General features: G+C 42.6%; 1 protein-coding gene across 8 annotated transcripts in view; it reads left to right on the top strand.

The window, feature by feature from the left end:
- The window catches only part of SMYD3 (SET and MYND domain containing 3), a 349734-nt gene that overhangs the window by 322223 nt on the left and 5895 nt on the right, over window positions 1–21616 (top strand). For 4 of the 8 annotated variants that reach the window (XM_083604340.1, XM_083604339.1, XM_083604342.1 and 1 more), the window contains exons 11-12: window positions 7830–7938; window positions 11822–12336. In XM_083604340.1, coding sequence (XP_083460466.1) covers window positions 7830–7938; window positions 11822–11923 — 211 coding nt within the window. In that variant the 3' untranslated portion in view covers window positions 11924–12336. Of the gene's footprint in view, window positions 1–7829; window positions 7939–11821; window positions 12337–21616 lie in introns of those variants that run through there. The other 4 variants (XR_014545673.1, XR_014545674.1, XR_014545675.1 and 1 more) reach the window with 1 other exon arrangement.

The raw sequence follows: 21616 nt of genomic DNA, 5'->3' as shown, positions 1-21616 counted from the left end.
AATTTAGGAATGCTAACTATTGTGCCCCAGTGTTCAGTGCGTAGTTTTAATCTAATCTGTACAAATTGATCCTAGTTCAAGTACCTTTGCAGCTGATTTTATCCACTTTTTGCTTTGCATTGTAGACTATGTTCAGGGGGATAAAGTCTCTTACTTTCCCGTCTGTATTTAGGGTCTGACAGATCATGGCATCTTAGGCCTAGCTGTGTCAATCACTCATTTAAGAAACAAAGGGAAATGCTACATAGGTGCTTCCTTCCAAGGTTATGTGCATGGACCACGCTGAGAAGGGTCCGCCCTGTCTATGCCTAATGCTGGTCTTGTAATTGCACTTTGAAGGAATACAAACCACTTAAGAGTTCAACATGGTCGTCTTGTAGCAGCAGCCGGTCATTGATTTGCTGTCAGAAGATAATGAAGGCCAAGGTTATTGTCACAAAATTACACTGTAAGCTAGCATACATCTTTTCCACCTTTACCTCTTCCTTGTTTTGTTTTGTTTTTAATTTGCCTTTCCCTCTGGATCAGATGCTATTTTAAACTGGCATTCTCCAATCTAGGGTCACAGTGCAAACCTATAGAAGTTTACTCATAAGTAATTGAGTTTGGTGGACTTATTTAAGTAAATCTAGCATGGCAGTAATGTGACCTGGTCTGCCACCGTGTAAGATTCCACAGTTTCTGTCTGCATCTTGGTGTCCATCTGCTCTTGTAATATTAGTTGTTGTGTTGAACTCTGCCTAAGCCTATGGAACCAGAATGACAATAATATTTATGGCAATATGTGCTATATCTGGTATTCTAATGAGAATGTGTTGAAGTAGTACATATGAGTTTAACATGGCTCTATCCCTTGACCTGCATGGTGATTATGATGCTTTATTAAATTTGTATACTGCGCTTCAACTGAAGATCTCAGGGCAGTTCACAGCATAAAACAACAAAGTACTTAATAAAGACAAGAACAAAAACAAAATAAACCAATAACCCCTCCTTCCACAAACACGTGTTCAAGTACAGTGGTACCTCAGGTTACATATGCTTCAGGTTACAGACTCCGCTAACCTAGAAGTAGTGCTTCAGATTAAGAACTTTGCTTCAGGATGAGAACAGAAATCGGGCTCCAGTGGCACAGCAGCAGCAGGAGGCCCCATTAGCTAAAGTGGTGCTTCAGGTTAAGAACAGTTTCAGGTTAAGTACGGACCTCCAGAACAAATTTAGTACTTAACCTGAGGTACCACTGTACACAGACTGTTAATCTGCCAAAGACCCAGTTGAAGAAGAACATTTTTGCCTGGTGCGTAAAGAAGTATAATGAAGGTGCCAGATGAACCTCTCTGGGGAGAACATTCACAAACAGGGAGTCACTGCAGAAAAGTCTGTGTTGCCACCCTCCAGACCTCTTGTGGAGGAAGTATACAAATGGTGATGATCACAGAGTCTGGGTCAGCGCATATGGGAAGAGATGGTCCTTGAGGTATTGCGGTACTGAGCAGTTTAAGGTTTTATAGATTAAAACCAGCACTTGGAATTGGAAACCCTATAGCTACTGCAGCCTTCAAGAAGGGTAGTTACACAAATCATAAAAAACCCACCCACCATGACCTTCATGTAATTCAGCAACTATTGGCATCTCGCCCTTATTTACTTTGTGCTCACCTTAATGTAATTTACTTGTCATTTTTTTAAACAGCTTCCGATAAATTGACAGATAAAACATTATGTTTGTGAGGGTTGGTGTGTGTGCAGTCAACCACATTTGAAACAGAGCAGGCAGGAAGATTCCATGAGCTGACTCAAGGGCTCAGTCAGAGGAGAAAGAATGTTATTCTAGGGTGGAACACAAATTGATAATAGGAACAAAATTGCCACATCATTTCCCAAGAATAATCCCATTAACTGGAGCAGAATCTACTTCTTTCTAAATTGATTTTGGCATTATTATACTCCATCCACTCAACATTATTCCAGAAGTCTGGTACCCTTCACCATAACGGGGGGCATGGGGGGTGAGGAAATACCCTGCTGTGTACCGTACTTCTTCTTTTGTGTATTCTTAATTTTTAGTGAGGTGTAGTATTATGGTCTGCATCAAAACCTTCGCAGCTTCGGTGACTCTGGAATCTTCTAACAAGCATTTTCTTCCATTATAAACTCACAAGGCTTACAAATCGTGTGTGTTTGAAATTCCATCAGGCTGAAGGTGGAGGCACAAATGTTGCTTTGAAAATGGGTTTACGGAGAATAGCATACATCAATTAACCTATTTTAAATTGGGAGGAATTGGAAATGTTCATCATTTTCTTTGCCCTGTACTAAGCTCATGAGAGGATAAAAAAGCTCTAAACAACTGACTTGGAAAGCAAAGAAAAGAGAAGTTCTCTCAGATGTATGATTTTAAAAGCTTGTGTTACATATCTAGAAAGCACCAGTCCTCTTCTTTTTATACCCTTTGATAATGTGAAAACACACAGGATGCTCAAGGAAATGAAATTGACAGGTGCATTTCAAACCAAGTAAATGAACCATTTCTTCCCAGAGCAATAAACCAGCTAGTAATTTTGATTGTCACAAGAGATTATCAAGGCAAATATGCAATCCAGTTTCTTCATTTAAAAAGAAATGATAATGTCCACAAACATTGGAAGTATAGATTCTTTCCCCCCCAGTGCCTGTGAAATGTATTTTTCTGTGATATGTTGAGTTACTGGCCTCAATGTAGACAATGCTAAACTGGGCTTACTGGGTTTCCTAGCTCAAAAGGAAATTGCACTACGAATGATAGCAGAAGGCCGAATATCGGGGAAGTCAAACATAGCAACTGCTTTCTCTTAAAACTCCTGCCAGAATACTGCAGTTCTCAGCAGCACCCTGGAATACTGAGAACAATGGGAACTACATTCCCCATGATTCTCAGCCTTCTTGGATGGTGCTGTCATCATGTGCATCAGTTTCCAGGGCTGTGGGCTCATTTCACTAACCTGATGCCATGGAAGAGCCTGATGCCTCGAACCCTTGGCAAACAGTTCAGGCCTGGAGACATCAGGGCTGTAAAGATTAATTTCAAATTAAACCAGAATGGGTATGGAAGGACACATAAAATGCAATGGCTGAATCTTACCACCTCAATAGTAAACTACAACAATAATGTCTGAGCTCAGATGGACATAGGAAGAATGTAAAAGAAATTTAAATAACATTAACATAAATGACCCCACCCTATCTGACCCACCAAATATTTGCTCGCATTGAATGGCTTTATTTTGCACAGGATATGGTTCTGGGTAGCATCAATGAGAAGGAAGTTACTTAACTGACGAGCAGCGTATTTACCTTTTTACATATCCACATGGCGTTCTTACCTTGCTTAAGGTTCAAGCCTAGTGCATGCAGCTTCTGAACCGACATGTCTACAAATGTAAAGAACCTTGTATGGTCACAAGTTGGTAAGGTTATAGGTACATTTTCCCTTGGCATGAGATCCAAAGAATTAGAGATGGCAGCCTAGCTAGGCCCTGTGCCAAGTGAGAACCAGGATGGTGATCAGGTTCTATCTATGCTATTTTATTTATTGATTGGTTTTACCTTGTGGGCTTATAGCCGAATAAAGTATTATCTATCTATCTAAACCAGGATGGTGGTTGGACTTTGGTTGGTGACAGGAACCCTTAATAGAATTGGTTCCTTACTCAATTGTCCTCGGGCGCTAGTCATGCTTGTGCTCCTCTAAATGGTTTAAGCACCTCCTGGATTGAGGTTCTAGCCTTCCTGGAGCTTATCTTGGTAACTCATTTAGTATGTTGACTTAATTGAGGTGCTAAAAGTATTTTCTGGTTTGTTTGCTGTTTCCAGTAGGAGACATGAAGTTAAACGGAACCAAACCTTAGCACATTTCCCCTCAAATATCTTCCAAAATATTTACATTGTACACTTTTCCTCAGGAAGGTGGTCCGGCAAATGTGCTTGCACAGAAGATGCTCCAATAATTTAACAGATTTATTACAGAAAATGATACTAAACAGCTATTTTATATGTCAGCTTTAAAGCTTGTGAAAAGCAACTAAACACATGCATAAGACCAGTACATAAATCAGCCCAATAAAACAGCTTTGTAAATATTTATGCACTCAGTGCTCTCAGTTTCACGCTCGCTTCCTTTACCTCCACCTCTTAAATTTCCTCTCTCTTTAGTTTATGGCTGTGAGTGGTTTTGGTTGTCTGCCTGGCATTGCTTAATTACTTACTGCTTCCTCTGGTATCATGTACCATAATCCTAAATCTTCACAAACTCTGATTACCTTAGGAATTGGATGCAGTTATTCCATTAAGTCTAAATGGAACCCTTGTGGGAGTAAAAGGGGACTCTACAGGGTGAATTTACTGCCTCGGTGGTAGTAACCCATTGGAGGTAGTGGCCAGGCAAAAGTGGGCAAAGGGCCAATCCCCACTGCTAGTGAAAGAGCCCACAGTTCTGTGCTGATTTCTTCCTCTTCCCCACATTCCTTCCAACAGCCCCTTTAGCTCTGGTGCCTTTTTGCTCAGGCAGCTGGAGGGCAGTTCACTCAGTCAGCCTTTCTGTTTCTTTGAGGCATTGGAATGCTAATGGAATTGAGATATTGAATGGGGGTGTACAGAAATGGGGGACCTCCGGGCCTTGTTGGACCACATCTTATTATCCATGACGACTGGCCATGTTGGCTGTGGCTGATGGAAGCTGGAGCGAAGGGCAGGCAGGGCACAGTCCTGTTCACAGTCAGTGAACACGTGGCGCAGTGATAGGACAGTCCGCTTTGCACCTCAGTATAAAAGGCTAGTTCATATACATTTAGAAACATAGGAAGCTGCCATACACTGAGTCAGACCATTGGTCCATCTAAGTCAGTGTTGTCTCCACTGACCGGCAGCAGCTACAAGATTCTAGACTGGGTTCTTTCCCAGTTCTACCTGGCAGATACTTTATCTCTTTAAATTTCTTGATGTGTTATTACTTGGTTCCTCAACACTTTAGGATTTGTGACTGAATATGTGAACTGAATCTACTGCAGAGTAATTTTGTTCGTTCATTAATCACCCCCCCTACCTTTCCATCCAGTGGGCCCACAAGATGGTATACAATTTGTGTATGCAGTGATTGCTCTAAGGTGGGTCACTGGCACATGCAAGTCAGTACTTAATGTTGCAGTTGCCAGGTGATGGCCACACATGTGCAGACCAGCCCAAAGTGCCGAGAGGTCTCCCGTATGATAAAATTGCCAAGTATCACACCATGCAAAAGCTAGAAAGCAAGGATCTCTGAAAAAGCTGTTGACATGATCTTACCATGTTGCACGTGTTTCACTCATTGGAGCATTTTTACTAGTAAATATAGAGGGGAAACCACCTCATGGTGAGTACTTAACCGAAAAGGTAGATCAACCCCTGGGCCATTTGCAAATGGTTACTATTTAGTTTCATAGAAAAAGGTTGGTGCGGTTTCTTGTGGGGAAATGGGGTGCTCCCTCCAGTGACTTAATATGGCACATTCTGGTTGGACCATAGTTTATTATCACCCTGTGCTGGAAAGACACAGCTGGACTATTTATCTAACTATGGTATGAAAAGTTCTGGAGCTTTGCCATAATGTAAAAATTAACATGCTATCTAAGAACTCTGAGAGATAATAAAACTACAGACTCATTCTGCACAAACTGGCAATATTTTATTTCGTTTATTGATAATAATGATGCATGCATACAGGTGCCAGACCAATACACCTGTTTCTTCTTTTAGGAGCCAGTGGAAAAAGCAGCTGCTTTCAAACCAACAACATGCTGATCTCTTACAAAGCAAAATGATAGTTTCCCCTTTAACTATCTAACCCAGCTCACCTCCCTATATTTTCCAACATATCCTCTTGCTTATTCAACTTTTTGCTATCATGGGCTCCTTGGGGAGGAAGGCTGGTGCATAATTTCAATAAATAAATAATATGCAGATGGCTGTGCTGATCCTATGTTATTTTTGTTTTGTATTACGTTATGTGTTTGTTTCTTTGAGATATATAATTTTCAAAATTAGCACACCCCCAAAGGAAAAAAAAGAAAGAAAAGCCCTTGCGCCATTTGGGGTTTGTATCTAAGTTTCTTCCTGCTGCCGTAGCTACACTACAAGATTATTTTTGTAAATAGCATGAAGAACTGCCAGCAAGAATTGATAAACGTTTGATCAAATGGGTTGTTTTCCTTTGCTGAACGACCCTGATCCTGAATAGTTTACACCACTGACGCGGGTGGCGCTGTGGGTTAAAGCCTCAGCACCTAGGACTTGCCGATCGAAAGGTCGGCGGTTCGAATCCCCGCGGCGGGGTGTGCTCCCGTCATTCGGTCCCAGCGCCTGCCAACCTAGCAGTTCGAAAGCACCTTCGGGTACAAGTAGATAAATAGGGACCGCTTGCCAGCGGGAAGGTAAACGGCGTTCCGTGTGCTACGCTGGCTCGCCAGATGCAGCTTGTCACGCTGGCCACGTGACCCAGAAGTGTCTGCGGACAGCGCTGGCTCCCGGCCTATAGAGTGAGATGAGCGCACAACCCTAGAGTCTGGCAAGACTGGCCCGTACGGGCAGGGGTACCTTTACCTTTACCTTTTATAAATCTTGCAGCTGCAGAGTGATTGCCTTTAAAACACTGACATTTCCAGTACATAATATTGCAAGTAATTAGTGACACCAGGGCATTACATGTGTTCCTTGTGCTACAAACAAGCAGCCTAACTCTGTCTTCATCTCTGTGTGTGAATGTAAATCAGGAATAATGGCAGTGCAGTTAATAGGGAGTACTGGTCCCATCAGATTAGTGGGAAAGAAAGCATAAACTGTTATCAGGATAGATCCATCCTGTATGCTAGTAAAGCAAAAGGTGCTCAGGTTTGTTTTGGAACGTTGCCGTAGAATGAAATCCCATAGTCAAGAGATTCTGACAGGCATGTAGGTCTATATAAAATGGCTTTTTCGGTTGCTGCTTTCTAAACATGTTTTGAGAAGTATCCAGAAAATGAATAAAGGTGGCTATTTCACACCAACAGTGTAGCTGCTACTACAATTGTTGACTAGATGTCTATTATCTTTACAGTGTTCATTATTTCAGGAATCCTCACAATGCTCCTGTAAGGTTGGCCGGTATTAATGCCCCCAAGAAATAGTATATTTTCTGGAGCCAATTACTGAGTTTGTGGCTGAGGAAGGATTTGACCTGACATTCTTAGCCACTATGTTTTTGAGGATCAATTTGCTTGTGCTGGGCATTTTAGGTATTGCAAGCCCCTTGGCCATTTTTGCAGACACATATTGTATTTTATTGTGTGGCTAGGGAAATGGAAGCCCTCAGAACTGAAGTTGTGAATAGGTTTCACTGTTGTGTATTCTGCATCCTGCTGTCCCGCATGGACTCTTCCCCCAGGCTCTGTGAAGATTCGGAATACAGACCCTGTCTCCACATTGAAAAACCTCCCATGGAATTGAAACTGTCTCAGCACTGCTGTGATAGAAAGCCTCTTTGTTTAACACGAAGCATAGAGAGAGCTATTGTGCTGAGGTGTGCAAATTGCTCCCACCCCTGTCACTTTCTAACAGGATAATGTAAAAGTCATTCTGCAGGGACAGGAAAAATAATAATTTGTTAATTCCCCTCAGTATTCCACACTTCTTCACCGTGTAGCTAATTTTCTCTGAATACCTTATTAACATTCACAATGGCTTTGCAGGCCCACCCTAATAGCTCTCCACTGAGGCAGGAACTGTGAAGGTGAGAGCTGACAAAGATGCTATGATGATTTTTCTCCCTTCCATGCTTCTAGGGTTTATTATTCTGGCTTCCATCCTTTGAGGGCCGTCCAGATGATGAGAGTGGCCAAACTCCAGTGCAGTCACGACTTGTTTCCTCAGGCCCTGGAAACCTTGAAGGAGGTTAGTTTTGCTCGCTCTGCTTCTACACTTTCCTCTTTCCTTCGCTCTCTAACTGCTGCCATTTTCCTCACCCTCCCAGCTCACCCCCGCTGCTGAAATATTAACCACCAGTCGTTTTCCACCCACCCCACCTCCGCATTTCCTTTTATCCACACTGGTACCGTAGGCAATAGCTGCGCAGTGAGGTGATGGGTCATTGCTACTTACCTAGTTTCCAGGGGTGACTTCCTTTAATATCAGTTATTGGTAATTACTGTTCAGTAGCTGGGGGGTATCATTAATCACCCCTAACCTTGAGTGGCAAGCAGCTATTAAGATGGACGAATGAAAGAGTATTTCAGTGCCTTAGTCTGCTTCTCATGCTTCCTTTAAAATATTGATTATGTTCTGCCTAGCTGCGTGGGGAATACAGACTAAGGAGTAGGTGAAAACACATCTATGTGTCGGTAATCCTAGACAAGGAAGGGGTGCTATATCGATCTGAAACTTTTAGATTAGGATTTTAACATAAAAACGGCAGAGGGGGACCAAAATCTTAAATCGGTAGGCTGGTGTCAGAAGCAGTTCACGTCTAAAATTTGATTTTTGACAAACATCATGTTCAAATGCTGCCATTGACAATAACACCTGATTTTCAGCTGGCAGTCTGAGTTGGAAAGCAAATGCCCCGTGAATTCTGGCAAGTTTTTAATTAACAATGTCTTTTAAAAGTCACTGTGAGTGGAAGACAGCGGTGGCTGTACTGCATTTTATATTGTCAATTTGCCAGAGGGATTCTAATTGAATCAAGTGCAAAATGGATTTTAGGATAATAATTTTTTTTAGTGGGGGGTGTTATGATATTTGATTTTTTAAAAAGTAAGAAGAAACCTTAACAGACTTCCTTTTAGAATTGTTAATAGTTTGCTGGCTGATTCAGGATTAAAATCTGTCTTAAATGCACAAATGTTCATTATATTTGGAGTGGAACATTTAGTACTTCTGCTTTGTGGACATGGTATGTGCATTCTTGCATTGTGATCACTTCATATTTGTTAAATCTGTGACCCACCTCATTCTAAGAAGTAGCAACACTCTGTTATCCCCATTGAACAAAATACCTTCCTATGTATTAATACAATATAGTGAATTAAAATTATCACCTTAATCCTGAGCTTTAAAGGTAGCCCAAATAAGAATATTTACAGCACCTAGGGAAAAATATTACAGCTTTACACACACACACACACACACACACACACACACACACACACTCCCTCCACACATTCTGTTACGGTAATAGTGTGCTATTCCACATGAGCTCAATTGCTTGCTATTCCTATGCTTAATTCAGCCAGCAGCTGCCTTATTTGGAGTTTCTCGTCATGAGCTTGTGATAGAGTCACAAAGTGCAAGTCACAAAGTGTTACCAGACGTCCCCAGTTCCCGGGGACAGTCCCCAGATTTGCAAATCTGTCCCTGGGAAACGTGGCAGCGGCAGCCTCAGCAGCCCGGAGCCAGCCTGCTAGCGCAGTTGGCTCTGGCTGGCTTCAGGAGCTGCTCCTGAAGCCAGCCAGAGCCAACTGCGCTAACAGGCTGGCCCCTCCTGGGCAATGGCTGCCCACCCATGACTCCCAAGCCTCCCCTGATCTGTCAGAACAAAGGGGGAAGGGGGAAGGAGATCAGGGAAGGCTCGGGAGTCACGGGCGCATGGCGCGCCGTTGCCCAGTTTTTAAAAAAACTCTGCGCATTTATGTTTCACAAGGTGTGAAAGAAGGGCTTTGCACCTTTATACAATATGCATGCATGCTTGGGCCCAGGGTCTTTTGCCTCACCATCCCCACCTTGTTGCTACTCAGCTTCAAAAAAAAAAAAAAGTGTCCCTGGATTCATTGAAAAAAATCTGGTAACCATAAGGTACATAGCACATATTTGTGAATACATAGTATAGCATTCTGACAGTTGCCTTGCTTACTGTACTTCACTAATTGTACCTTTTTAAATTTGTAAATGTATCCTAAGTACTAGTGTGACTTTCTTCGCTAAGGTCTTAGATCAAATGAGGATTCTGAAATTCAGTTGAACCGGTGCAATACTTATGCATGATAATGGTTAGAACTTGAATTGTTGTTGGATTTTATGGTGTTCAGTTCTGTACTACATCACTGATCCAGTTGAACTCAAGACCGTGTTCTTACAGAGTTGCAGGTCACCTCTTATCTAGGCACTGACCAGGCCTCTCCTCCCTCCTTGCACTGTTTTGGAGATTCTCCCGACCCTCTCCCAAGCCATTTTTTGGGGGGGGAGTGGGGAACCCCCATTGCGCTAGCAGACGTCCTTGCATAGGCTTCGACTTCCGGGTCCAGTTAATTGAAACCGGCTCGTTATTTAAATAGTGCACAAGAGAAATGGCATAGTCCTTCCTGAGCTGCACTGTTTCAGACTGCAGCTGGGAGATGTCAGAGACTGCAGTCGCATATAACCTCCCTGCACATGGAAAGGGATCTAGTCTGCTGCCACTATACCCCGTGATGCAGGAAGGTTGGTTCTGAGTGATTATAATAATATATCAACTTGTCAGCCGAAATATATATTCCATCTGTATCAATCCCCTGCTGGGAAAAGCTCAAAGGAACATGAGCAAAAAGCCCTTCTGCTCCAGAGTGATGCTGAACTCTTTCTGACTATATGTCATTTGAACTGGTTCTTTCCAGCTTGCCCTGTGCATTATTAACTGCATGTGTGATTAAAGTAAAATGAGTATGGCTTTCTAGGCGTTTGTCCTTCCTTTGCTGCCTCTAACAGGCATTCATTTTAATCAAGGGACAAAGGAGAAACAGAAATGATTTCCTCTGTCCTTTTGCTTTGTAGAGCATCAGCATGATGGAGTTTGCTTTCTCCTTTCATCATGACTGAGCGGTGCGGCAGCATATTTGCATACTGTTACATACGCTGATGTTAGGTACCCTGTCCAATCCCAATGCAAATTAGACACAAATGAATGTGCTGGGCTTTTATTTGCATTCAGAGACACATTCATACCAATTATCTAATGAGGCTTTATATTCTTGGGTAAGACAACTGTGTGGCTTCTGATACCGTGGCCTGTCTCGTATTTGTGTGCACAGAATAGTAATAATAAATAATAATAATAATAAAACCAGTTCCTTAAATCATGAGAGAAGCCACTGGTCCTACGGTGCTCAACAGTCGCTATGATTGTTTTATCCTGTGGAGGAAACAGCTTTTGTGTAATGACTTCTGTATGCACACATTGTAATATTTAGCTTAGGCTGCAATCCAAACTCCTCTTTCCTGGGAGTAAGCCCCACTAAATTCAATATGACCTACTTCTGAGTAGACATGGTTAGGATTGCATGGTTAGTGTGCATGCATTTTCTGATCAACCCATACACATAGCCCAAACCAGGCGCGTAGCTCCAGCTCCCGCAGTCAGTTCCTTGGGCAGTATTGCATGCAGATCAGCGCATGATTTGGGCTACTCTTGCTATCGGTTTAGATTTTTGTTTTCCTTCACTTCCTTTGCACCTTGTGGTGCCCCTGCTGTCTTCGCAAATGAGCTTTTCTGGAAGCAGGACCTGCTTATGGAAGGTGTTGAGGCCATGTTCTCCACAGCTCCTAGATCTTCATGACTTTGCTCCACTCTAGGCCTGTTGATGTCATCCTGTCATCCTGCACTGAGTAGCTGCTGATAATGTGGCAAATCTCCTCTAGTGTGGCCACATGTATCTGTATTCCTCTTTGGACATCTGCAAATGAAGAGCGTTGCAAATGGGCACAACGAAAGCAAAATTAAAAGAAAAAAGAAAAAGCAGAACTTTCCAGCCAGAGCAGTTGAGAGGCATGCAATAAAGAATGATGGATTACCTGTCTGTCTTTTCAGGCTTATGATATCATGAAAGTGACCCATGGGACAGAACACAGCCTAGTGCAAGACTTGATGATGCTCAAGGAAGACTGTGAGGCTGGCCTGCCATTAGAATGAAGAAGACCTGCAACTCACTACTGTGCAGAAGGGGAATGGAGAGCAGACATGGGAGAAAGAAAATGTCTCCCTACACAACCTATGTAGCTGTCAAGATCTCATTAATCAGAGAACAGTTAGGAATAGGTTCCAGTTGTTTTGGTGTGTAACCTGTATATTGTTTCTTCTGCTAATTCTTCAAGGGACCTTTCACACCAGTTTCTTGATATTTCCACCAGAAGTATGCTGTCTGCAAAACAACTTGTTGACAAAGAAACTTGGACAGTTCTTGGTAAAAGTATAATATACTATTAATGACGTAGAAAATCATAATTTATGGAAATGATTTTCTTCATTTATCATGGTAGCTAAGGTACTCTTTATATGTCATGGTAACCAATATTAAACAAAAATAAAATCTTATATCCAAAGTATTTGAATTCCATTTTTATTGCTGCTTTCTCTCCTGCATTGAATCACTTCTTTTCCTTTCACATGCTGTCATTTTGAGACATGGAATGATCCTGTGGATGAATTTATTTTACATCCTTTCCAGTTTTAGTTTGCCTAGAATATCCACCATTAAGTACCATTAATTTGTTAACTGTGGAATTTGCTTATGCATGTTGAATCTGTTCTTCTAAAGGTGTAAATCGATTCACCTCCTCCATACTGATTCCTTTGAGTTATACAGACTTAATATCATCTGAGCTTGATTGGTGCATGTCTTGGGGTAGTTCTCTACCTTTGTTGGGTTCAAGAGGGATGAGGTAGGTTTCATAGGAAGGAAGGAAATCATATACACACTGATTACTAGTGAGTAAACTCAACTGAACATAATTAGATTTTCTTCTGTCTTAACATGCATAGGATTAAAATGCCAGCCTTTTTGTCATTCAAACACTGTGCTTAGCCTTGTACTGATGCCCAGGAATGTGATTTCATGTACCCAGCATTTGGAAAAGTGGTTACCAGTTCTTACCATTTTATTTTTTTTAATCTGCATGCATTCATATCTTCCTTTGCAACCAAGAAACAAGGAAATGCCTTGTTCCAATTTAGACTGTTAGTCAATCTAGCAATCTGACTGGCAGCAGATCTCCTGGGTGTTGGGCTAATAGACCCTGCTAAAAGGTTCTTGAAGCCTGGACTCTGTACAGGGCTAGAAACGAAATCTTAAAATTCCCAAAATCTGCAGTGGCTACTAGTTAATTCACTAATAATATAAATACGGCATGTTGTTTCTGATAGCAGCTACGGTGGTACCTCGGGTTAAGTACTTAATTTGTTCCGGAGGTCTGTTCTTAACCTGAAACTGTTCTTAACCTGAAGCACCACTTTAGCTAATGGGGCCTCCTGCTGCCACTGTGCCGCCGGAGCCCAATTTCTGTTCTCATCCTGAAACAAAGTTCTTAACCCAAGGTATTATTTCTGGGTTAGCGGAGTCTGTAACCTGAAGCGTATGTAACCTGAAGCGTATGTAACCCGAGGTACCACTGTATTTGTTACCCGAGTTTGCTGCGTTCTTGGGAAAGTCTTTCAGCTTCCCCTCATATTTCGTATGAGGAAGGGCCATAGCTCAGCAGGAGAGCATCTGCTTTGCATGCAGAAGGTGCCAGGTTCAAATCCTGGCATCTCCAAGTAGGGCTGGGAGAAATCCCTGTCTGAAGCCCTGGAGAGCTGCAGCCAGATGGTGTAAGCAATGCTGAGGGAGATGGACCAATGGTCTGACTTAGCATAGGCCGCTTTCTATGCTACCAACAATAATGCATTGGAAGAGTAAGAAATTGCCACTGAGCAAGACATTTTAGCCAGTACAGTTGCCCTTAATTTTTTAAGCCTTAAGTGGATGTTAACAAAGCCAAATATTTCTATGAGAAATTTAAACAGAAACCATTTACATGTTTTGAAAGCTTCACCTAATAATACTAATACTAATAATAATAATAGTATTTATATGCCAACCATCTGACTGGGTTGCCCCAGTCACCCTGGGCTGCTCCCAACAGAATATTAAAAACACAATAAAACATCAAACTTTTAAAACTTCCTTATATAGGGCTTCCTTTAGCGCTTGTCCCTGTTCCCCTCCTCCACCAGGACAGTTTACTGCTTCCTTCCCATCCATGACTGTCATGTTATTAATCTCTAGTCAGCTTCTTCACAACAATAACTTGACACCATTTGGCGAGAATACATTTCTGAGAAAATGAACACTCCAGGCATGCTTTACAGCCTCATCTCATGAATGCAAACGCTGGAGACTCATCTCCCCTCAAGTGTTTTGAGCAAGTTATGGTGAGTGTAGCATTGTGCACTTGACAAATTGAAATTTCGGGAAAGGTTGAGTCATGTCAGCCACCCAAGTAGTGCAATAATCCAAGGAGAACTGTTGTTGTTGTTGTTGTTGTTGTTGTTGTTGTTTTAATGGCTGGTTAAGAAAGGGAAAATGTTCAGGGGGGAGGCCAGATCCAGGCATTAAGGATCAAACAAGTGTTCGTAAAATATGTGGGTGGGGGGGGGGACACTTAATAGGCTTAGGACCATGTGTGAGCCAGTAAAGGGAGTTTCTTTTCACCATAGTCTAAACAAAAATTGTCCCAGCAGCTGCTATTTGCAGTGGTGGGAAGCCTCTGTTAAACCTGTCCCCATGGTCCTGCTTCTGCCCTCACAGCTGCTATTTTCATTTTTTTGTGGCGCCATGTTAATTGTATCCACACAGTGGCATTTCTAGTTTGGCTCTTAGCAGTGTTACTGCTGTTGCAAAGTTTTAAAGAGATGGGCAGCTCATTCTACCATTTAGTGGTGCTGCTGTCTCCAGATAGTAGGTGTGACTCCCTGCTGAAAGGATAAGCCTGAAAATCACTATACGAATATCCCAAAGGCATGCTATAATTCCTACCTCTGCTGGGCACATATGTACCTGAAATTTTTGGAGATCTAGTACGCTATATGTGTAAGCAGTGCCTTTATTGTGATACAGTGGTACCTCGCAAGACGAATGCCTCGGAAGACGAAAAACTCGCAAGACGAAAGAGTTTTTCATTTTTTGAGTTGCTTCGCAGGACGATTTTCCCTATGGGCTTGCTTCGCAAGACAAAAACGTCTTGCGAGTTTGTTTCCTTTTTCTTAAAACCGCTTGAAGAGGTGCAGTTGCGACTGACCATGCTTCGCAAGACGAAAAACATCGCAAGACGAAAAGACTCGCGGAACGAATTAATTTCGTCTTGCGAGGCACCACTGTAGTCCTTACCAGAGTGGAGTACTGGCAACTCTTTAACCTCTTTTTCCCCTCTACTGAAGGCAGCCATCTTTTGCTGGTAGTCACAGCACATTAATCAATATGGAACTACCATCACCTCATTTTTTTACACCCACACCCACTGTGTGCGTAAGGTGCTCACATATAACAAAGGTAGACCCCTTGATAATTATTTTCTGGAAACCTTCTGAGTGGGAGCTTCACCAAAAGTACAGTCGTACCTTGGAAGTTGAACGGAATCCATTCCAGAAGTCCTTTCGATTTCCAAAATGTTTGGAAACCAAAGCACGGCTTCTGATTGGCTGCAGGAAGCTCCTGCAGCCAACTAGAAGCCATGGAAGCCCCGTCGGACATTCAGGTTCCAAAGAATGTTTGCAAACTGGAACACTCACTTCTGGGGTTGCGGTCTTCAGGAGCCAAAACATTCAACTTGCAAGGTGTTTGGGAGCCAAGGTATGACTGTACTGCTAATTACATTTCTTCGAAAATTTCCTAACTTGGGCTGTAAATCTCTTACTGTGCAATCCTCAGTAAGTGTACTCAGAAATAAGCCCCTCTGAGTAGATAAAGGATTGCAGTTTTTGATGAATAAATCTGGAATGCCTGCCTCAGTAATGTAGCACATTAAATATATTAAACCTTCTACGTTGTCATACAAACGTTCCAGAGTTCTTATTCTTAGAGAGAAAGTATGGTGACTAAATGAATGTACAACAAATTTTAATTTTGAATCTGGTTCCCAAATAATCCAAAGGGGAAGATGCTGGATTGAGATATACCATGCATTTTGGAGATATTCAGTTTAATAAGGGACACAATTATTTGTTACATGGAGGCCAACTGCTAAACCACTAGACCTGGTGAGGAAAAGGATACATTTGTCCGTTTTGCAAACAGGCTAAACAAACATTGGTACTCCCAGGATGTACACTTAACATTTGACGTGGAGGCTGTCAAAGTTTCACATCTTTTGTATAGAAATGGAAAGTACTCCCTTTCATTGATTACAGTTTATTTCATTATTTGTGTTTCCTCTCGGCAGGAGCAATAAATGAAACAGACATTTATTTTAGTTTGAGAGTTATTTGTTGGACAATTTAATTTCTGCAGGGTAAATGTTGGAGAGAGACAGAGAGCAGCAAAAGCAGAGAGGACCTTGTTGCTCTCACTGTTCTTTACACACAGTGTGGGTGATGCTGGAAAAACAAAACCAGCCAGTTATAAAGCTCAATGAGATTTAAATAGTAACTTTGTGTTGACTAGTTAAATAGCAATTTGTACTCTTATCTGTTTTACTGTATTTGCAATGTGTCACAAGCCACCTCAATAACTTCTATTAGTAATTATTATTATTATTATTACTATTATTATTACTATTATTATTATAGTTAGAATTATAAATAAAAATGCGTATATTGTGCTTGGGATAATAAATCAAATTCATAACATGCAGCCCATAGATATAAATGATAAAACCTGAAATTTCAGTTCAGTATAATTTCTACATTACAACAGAACCAAATTCAGTGCAATGTATGATAATGCTAATTCTACCTACAGGCCAATTTCTGTCTTCTCACATGATACACAATTTGCTGAAGGATCCGTCTCTGTTTAAAATGGTAACACTTTTTTTGCTCCTCACACCGAAGTTTCACAGAAACTACATTTTCTGTTGCATTTGATCTGACAGCTTCCCTTAAATTCATCACAGACGATATCAGTGGCAGCCGAGGGAGTAAAAAAGTCAGCAGAATTGATTTGTTGGAAGATTGGAGAGTGGCAGCCTAGACTGCGGGCACGAGGCTCTGCTGCTGCTTGTCCGGAGTAAGACCATCTAACAAGAGGCGATTTTCTGACTTTGTCGTATAATATCATTTATGTTGCTTCCTTTACCACAGTAGAATGTCCACGGGTGGGTCATCTGCGCTCATAAAATAAGATCACATTCACTCTTTCAGTGACTGCTGCATCTTTATTTCTTCTTAAAAGGCAAAAGGTAGGGGAAGCCATGGAAAGCCACAGAACCAGGGAAATTCACATGCCCTTCAGTTCAAATCATTCAGGGTTGTAAATCTTTGAAGCTGCTAGCACATTCTGCTCTTTAGTGAATGTGCCACTGAGATCCTGTTCTCTGCTCTATCAATGCAAGATATTATGTTGACTGCTACACCAAAGACATTACTTCTGGGTCCACACTTCTGGAATGCTGTCCCCCGTGAAATATGAGTGTCTTCAAGTTTTCTGAAGATTTCAAGATGGGAAAATGAAAAAAAAGAAGAAAGACATTCATTCCCCCACTTTTCCTTTTTGATGTGTTAATTCCTACTGTTGAATGGGTTGTAATGTACTTTTGATTGTATAGTTATTGTGGTTTGTTGTCTTTTTATTAAATTGTGCATATTGCCTCGGAGGGAGGGGCAACTGTGTTCCATAAGGTGGTCAGGCAATAAATAAATAAACACACTAAAACCTAATCAATTTTAGTGGGGTTGGGTACACTTCTAAGGGTCTCCAGGTTTTGCTCTGTATATTAGGATCAAAACATGAGTGGTCTGCCCCCCTCCCACCCCCCGCTTTGTGGCAAAGGAAAAATAAGTTCTGTTCTCAATAGGATGGGTGAATATGTCACTTTCCGTTCCTGCAGTGTCTCATTTTTCCAATGTTTGGTTCAGCGTTCCACATTTCTACATCAGTTTCTGGTTGGTTTGTTTTTTTAAAAAAATCTCATAAAATGTGCACATTTCTCCTACTACCCATTTTTGTGTGCAATTTTGCATATTGTACATATTCATGCAAAACAATTTCCCCTCATATAATGCATTTTAGTGTGTTGTTTTCAGTAGTATATGCATTTATATGCACGCTTATCACTAGTATGTGCATTTTTGTGCACGGTGATTGGCTGCAGAACTGCATTGCAAAGTTTGAATAAGTGAATTTCAAAGGATAGCTGTGTTCACAAATGGCTTTGGAAAATGAAAAAAAAAGTTTGCTTTTAAATGTGAACTGAATTGAATTTCCTGATTTTCATGATTATCAGAAGTTCAGATATGAGACGACTTCTGTGCCTTGGGAAAGTGCTGCAGGAATCACAGGAACCAAGCTAATGACTGCTGAACTGTCCACAGGGAGATGCTGGTTCACAAATTGTGTCTCTGAATGAGTGAGCCCAGCAGGGGCCCATATAATATCATGTCACACAACCTTAATATTTGCCTACTGGTGTCTCTTCTTAGAACAAAATCAACATATTTATTTTGTTTTTGCAATGGCCCTGGACACTATAATTCTTTACCTATAATTATTTTGAGAGATTGTAGGTTTGAAATTGGGACCGTAGAGATTCGTTCTCCAAAGAAAATGAAGAATTCAGTCTTGGTAATTAGGCTCTGCACAATCCTATGTATCTAGACCATCTAACCAATTCCCAGTAGCTCTTAATGAGATTGAGACTTCTTAAATGTACTTACCGTATTTTTCGCACCATAGGGCGCACCGGACCATAGGGCGCACCCAGTTTTTTGGGGGGGAAATAAAGGGGGAAAATTATTTTTCCCCCAGGCGCGAGGCTGGGGCGGGGAAAGCTAGCTTCCCCCGACCCCAGCCCCCAAACAGGCAGCTCTCTGCAAGCCGTGGGAGCGCTCCCACTGCTTGCGGAGAGGTCCGCGAAGCCTGGGCGCGCTGATCTCAGCGCGCGCAGGCTTCGGCATGCTGGCAACTCTCTGCAAGCAGCGGGACCACTCCCGCTGTTTGCGGAGAGGTCCGCGAAGCCTGGGCGCGCTGATCTCAGCGCGCGCAGGCTTCGGCATGCTGGCAACTCTCCGCAAGCAGCGGGAGCGCTCCCGCTGTTTGCGGAGAGGTCCGCGAAGCCTGGGCGCGCTGATCTCAGGGCGCGCAGGCTTCGGCTTGCTGGCAACTCTCCGCAAGCAGCGGGAGCGCTCCCGCTGTTTGCGGAGAGGTCCGCGAAGCCTGGGCGCGCTGATCTCAGCGCGCGCAGGCTTCGGCATGCTGGCAACTCTCCGCAAGCAGCGGGAGCGCTCCCGCTGTTTGCGGAGAGGTCCGCGAAGCCTGGGCGCGCTGATCTCAGGGCGCGCAGGCTTCGGCTTGCTGGCAACTCTCCGCAAGCAGCGGGAGCGCTCCCGCTGTTTGCGGAGAGGTCCGCGAAGCCTGGGCGCGCTGATCTCAGCGCGCGCAGGCTTCGGCATGCTGGCAACTCTCCGCAAGCAGCGGGAGCGCTCCCGCTGTTTGCGGAGAGGTCCGCGAAGCCTGGGCGCGCTGATCTCAGCGCGCGCAGGCTTCGGCATGCAGGCAAGTCTCCGCAAGCAGCGGGAGCCCAGCGCTGGGCTCCCGCTGCTTGCAGAGAGGTGTGCGAAGCCTGGAGAGCGTGAGGGGTCGGTGCACACCGACCTCTCTCACTCTCCAGGCTTCAGCGAAAGCCTGCATTCGCACCATAGGACGCACACACATTTCCCCTTTATTTTTGGAGGGGAAAAAGTGCATCCTATGGTGCGAAAAATACGGTATACATAGAGTTGGGGTTGCCAGTGTAGCTCTTGTGTGTGCAATGGCACCCTTGAGAGTGTCCTCTGCTACCCCCTGCTCACTGCTGCCATTGTTTTGAGGTGGCAAGGGTGATCGTCCCATTTAAAAGCTCTCTGGGTATCACTGGAGCAATCATTTTCCTAGCCACATCTACCTCACAGGGTTGTTGTGAGGATAAAAGGAGGAGGAGGAAAACATTCCAACTTGAGCTATTTAGAGAGAAAGTAAATGTAATAATAAATTAGTGAATTATCGCATACAGTGGTGCCCCGCAAGACGAATGCCTCGCAAAACGAAAAACGCGCAAGACGAAAGGGTTTTTCAGTTTTTGTGTTGCTTCGCAAGACGATTTTCCCTATGGGCTTGCTTCGCAAGACGAAAACGCCTTGCGAGTTTGTTCGCTTTTTTCCTAAAGCCGCTTGAAGAGGCGCAGTTGCGACGGACCGTGCTTCGCAAGACAAAAAACATCGCAAGACGAAAAGACTCGCGGAACGAATTAATTTCGTCTTGCGAGGCACCACTGTAGCTAGATTTGCTGATATACCTCATGCCTGTGTGCCCTCCTTTATCTCCTTTTACAGATGTTAAAACGAGGTACTGCAAAAGCCCATTCTGTACGTATTTCCTATAGCTATAAGAAAAAACAGCATGATAGAAAATTGGCATTCCTGGAGGGTTAATACTGTTCTGTTAACAACTGCCAGAGCAAGTAATTCATCATGCCTCGCCATTGGGAAGCCAGAAGATTCATTTCTGAATAATCAGTGGCAAAAAGAACCAATAAATAATAATATTTAAAAGGTCATTCTAAAGAAGAGATAGAATGTGATTGTCCCCTTCCCCCTTTTTTTCTAAAGCCTTTTATGTGAGAATTAGTCAAGAATTTATGGCAAAATGTAGAGACAATCTAAAATTGCCTTTCATACCATTTTGCACTTATTATGAATATTTATTCGGTTTGCCCTTTATGGCAAGTCTGCAACTCAAGAACATGGAGGGGAGTGAATTGAGAAATGGTCCTTAATGTCGTCTCTTTTGAGGCATTCTAATACTTTAAGATAGTTTAAAAAATAAAAAAGTACCACACCCAGGATTTCACATGTGAGCTTGAAATGAAGGCAAGTCAATCAGTGACGAGAACACCCGATGATATGATTCTCTGTAAGCCAAGACAGCTTCATAGAAGATCCCGATTTTAGCTACTAATTGTCCATGTTTCATCACACCTGCAAAGAGCCTCGTTAAATCAACAGCATCACAAATTTTTGAAGCAGCCAGATTTTTGAGGCCTTAGTCTTTTCAACAATCACTACACATCTCACATCTGGACGGGTGGAACTCCTATAACTTCTTATTAGCTGTAGATAGAGTGAAATCTCTGTCCCCATTTACGAAACAGAAACCCAAACAAAACAACAGGATTCTTTTGTGGCAGCAAACACCATGTTGTGCAGTAGAGAGACTTACTTACAATGAGATTCATCATATTTTTACGGTCCTCCCAAGTGATGATGGCTACAAATGCTAGTTCTGCTTACTACCTTTTTGTACCTCCTCCAAAAATGTTAGGACAATGTGCAGGGTTTTCTCCCATATTATCCTCTCAAAAATACTATGAGGTAGGTTAGGCTGAGAGATTGTCACTGGCCCAAAGGTCACCCAGCAGACTTAATGGCTGATCAGGAATGTGAATCTTCTCTCCCCCTCCCCCTCACTCTTTCTGCTTATCAGAGTTTGGGATTAGGAAGTGGATAGACAGCTGTGCTTGTGCAGGCATCTGAAATGTTATTTTAATAGTATGAAGTACAAAGTCTGCCACTTGAATAATAACAAGCATCAGATGAAGGAGGAATCGGAAAGAAAGAGATCTGAAGCTGAACATAGGATTATCGAGAGTCAGAAATACA

This window comes from Podarcis filfolensis (genome assembly GCF_964270895.1).
Source record: "Podarcis filfolensis genome assembly, chromosome: 3".
Lineage (NCBI taxonomy): Eukaryota > Metazoa > Chordata > Lepidosauria > Squamata > Lacertidae > Podarcis > Podarcis filfolensis.
This window is presented reverse-complemented; position numbering and strand designations above follow the sequence as displayed.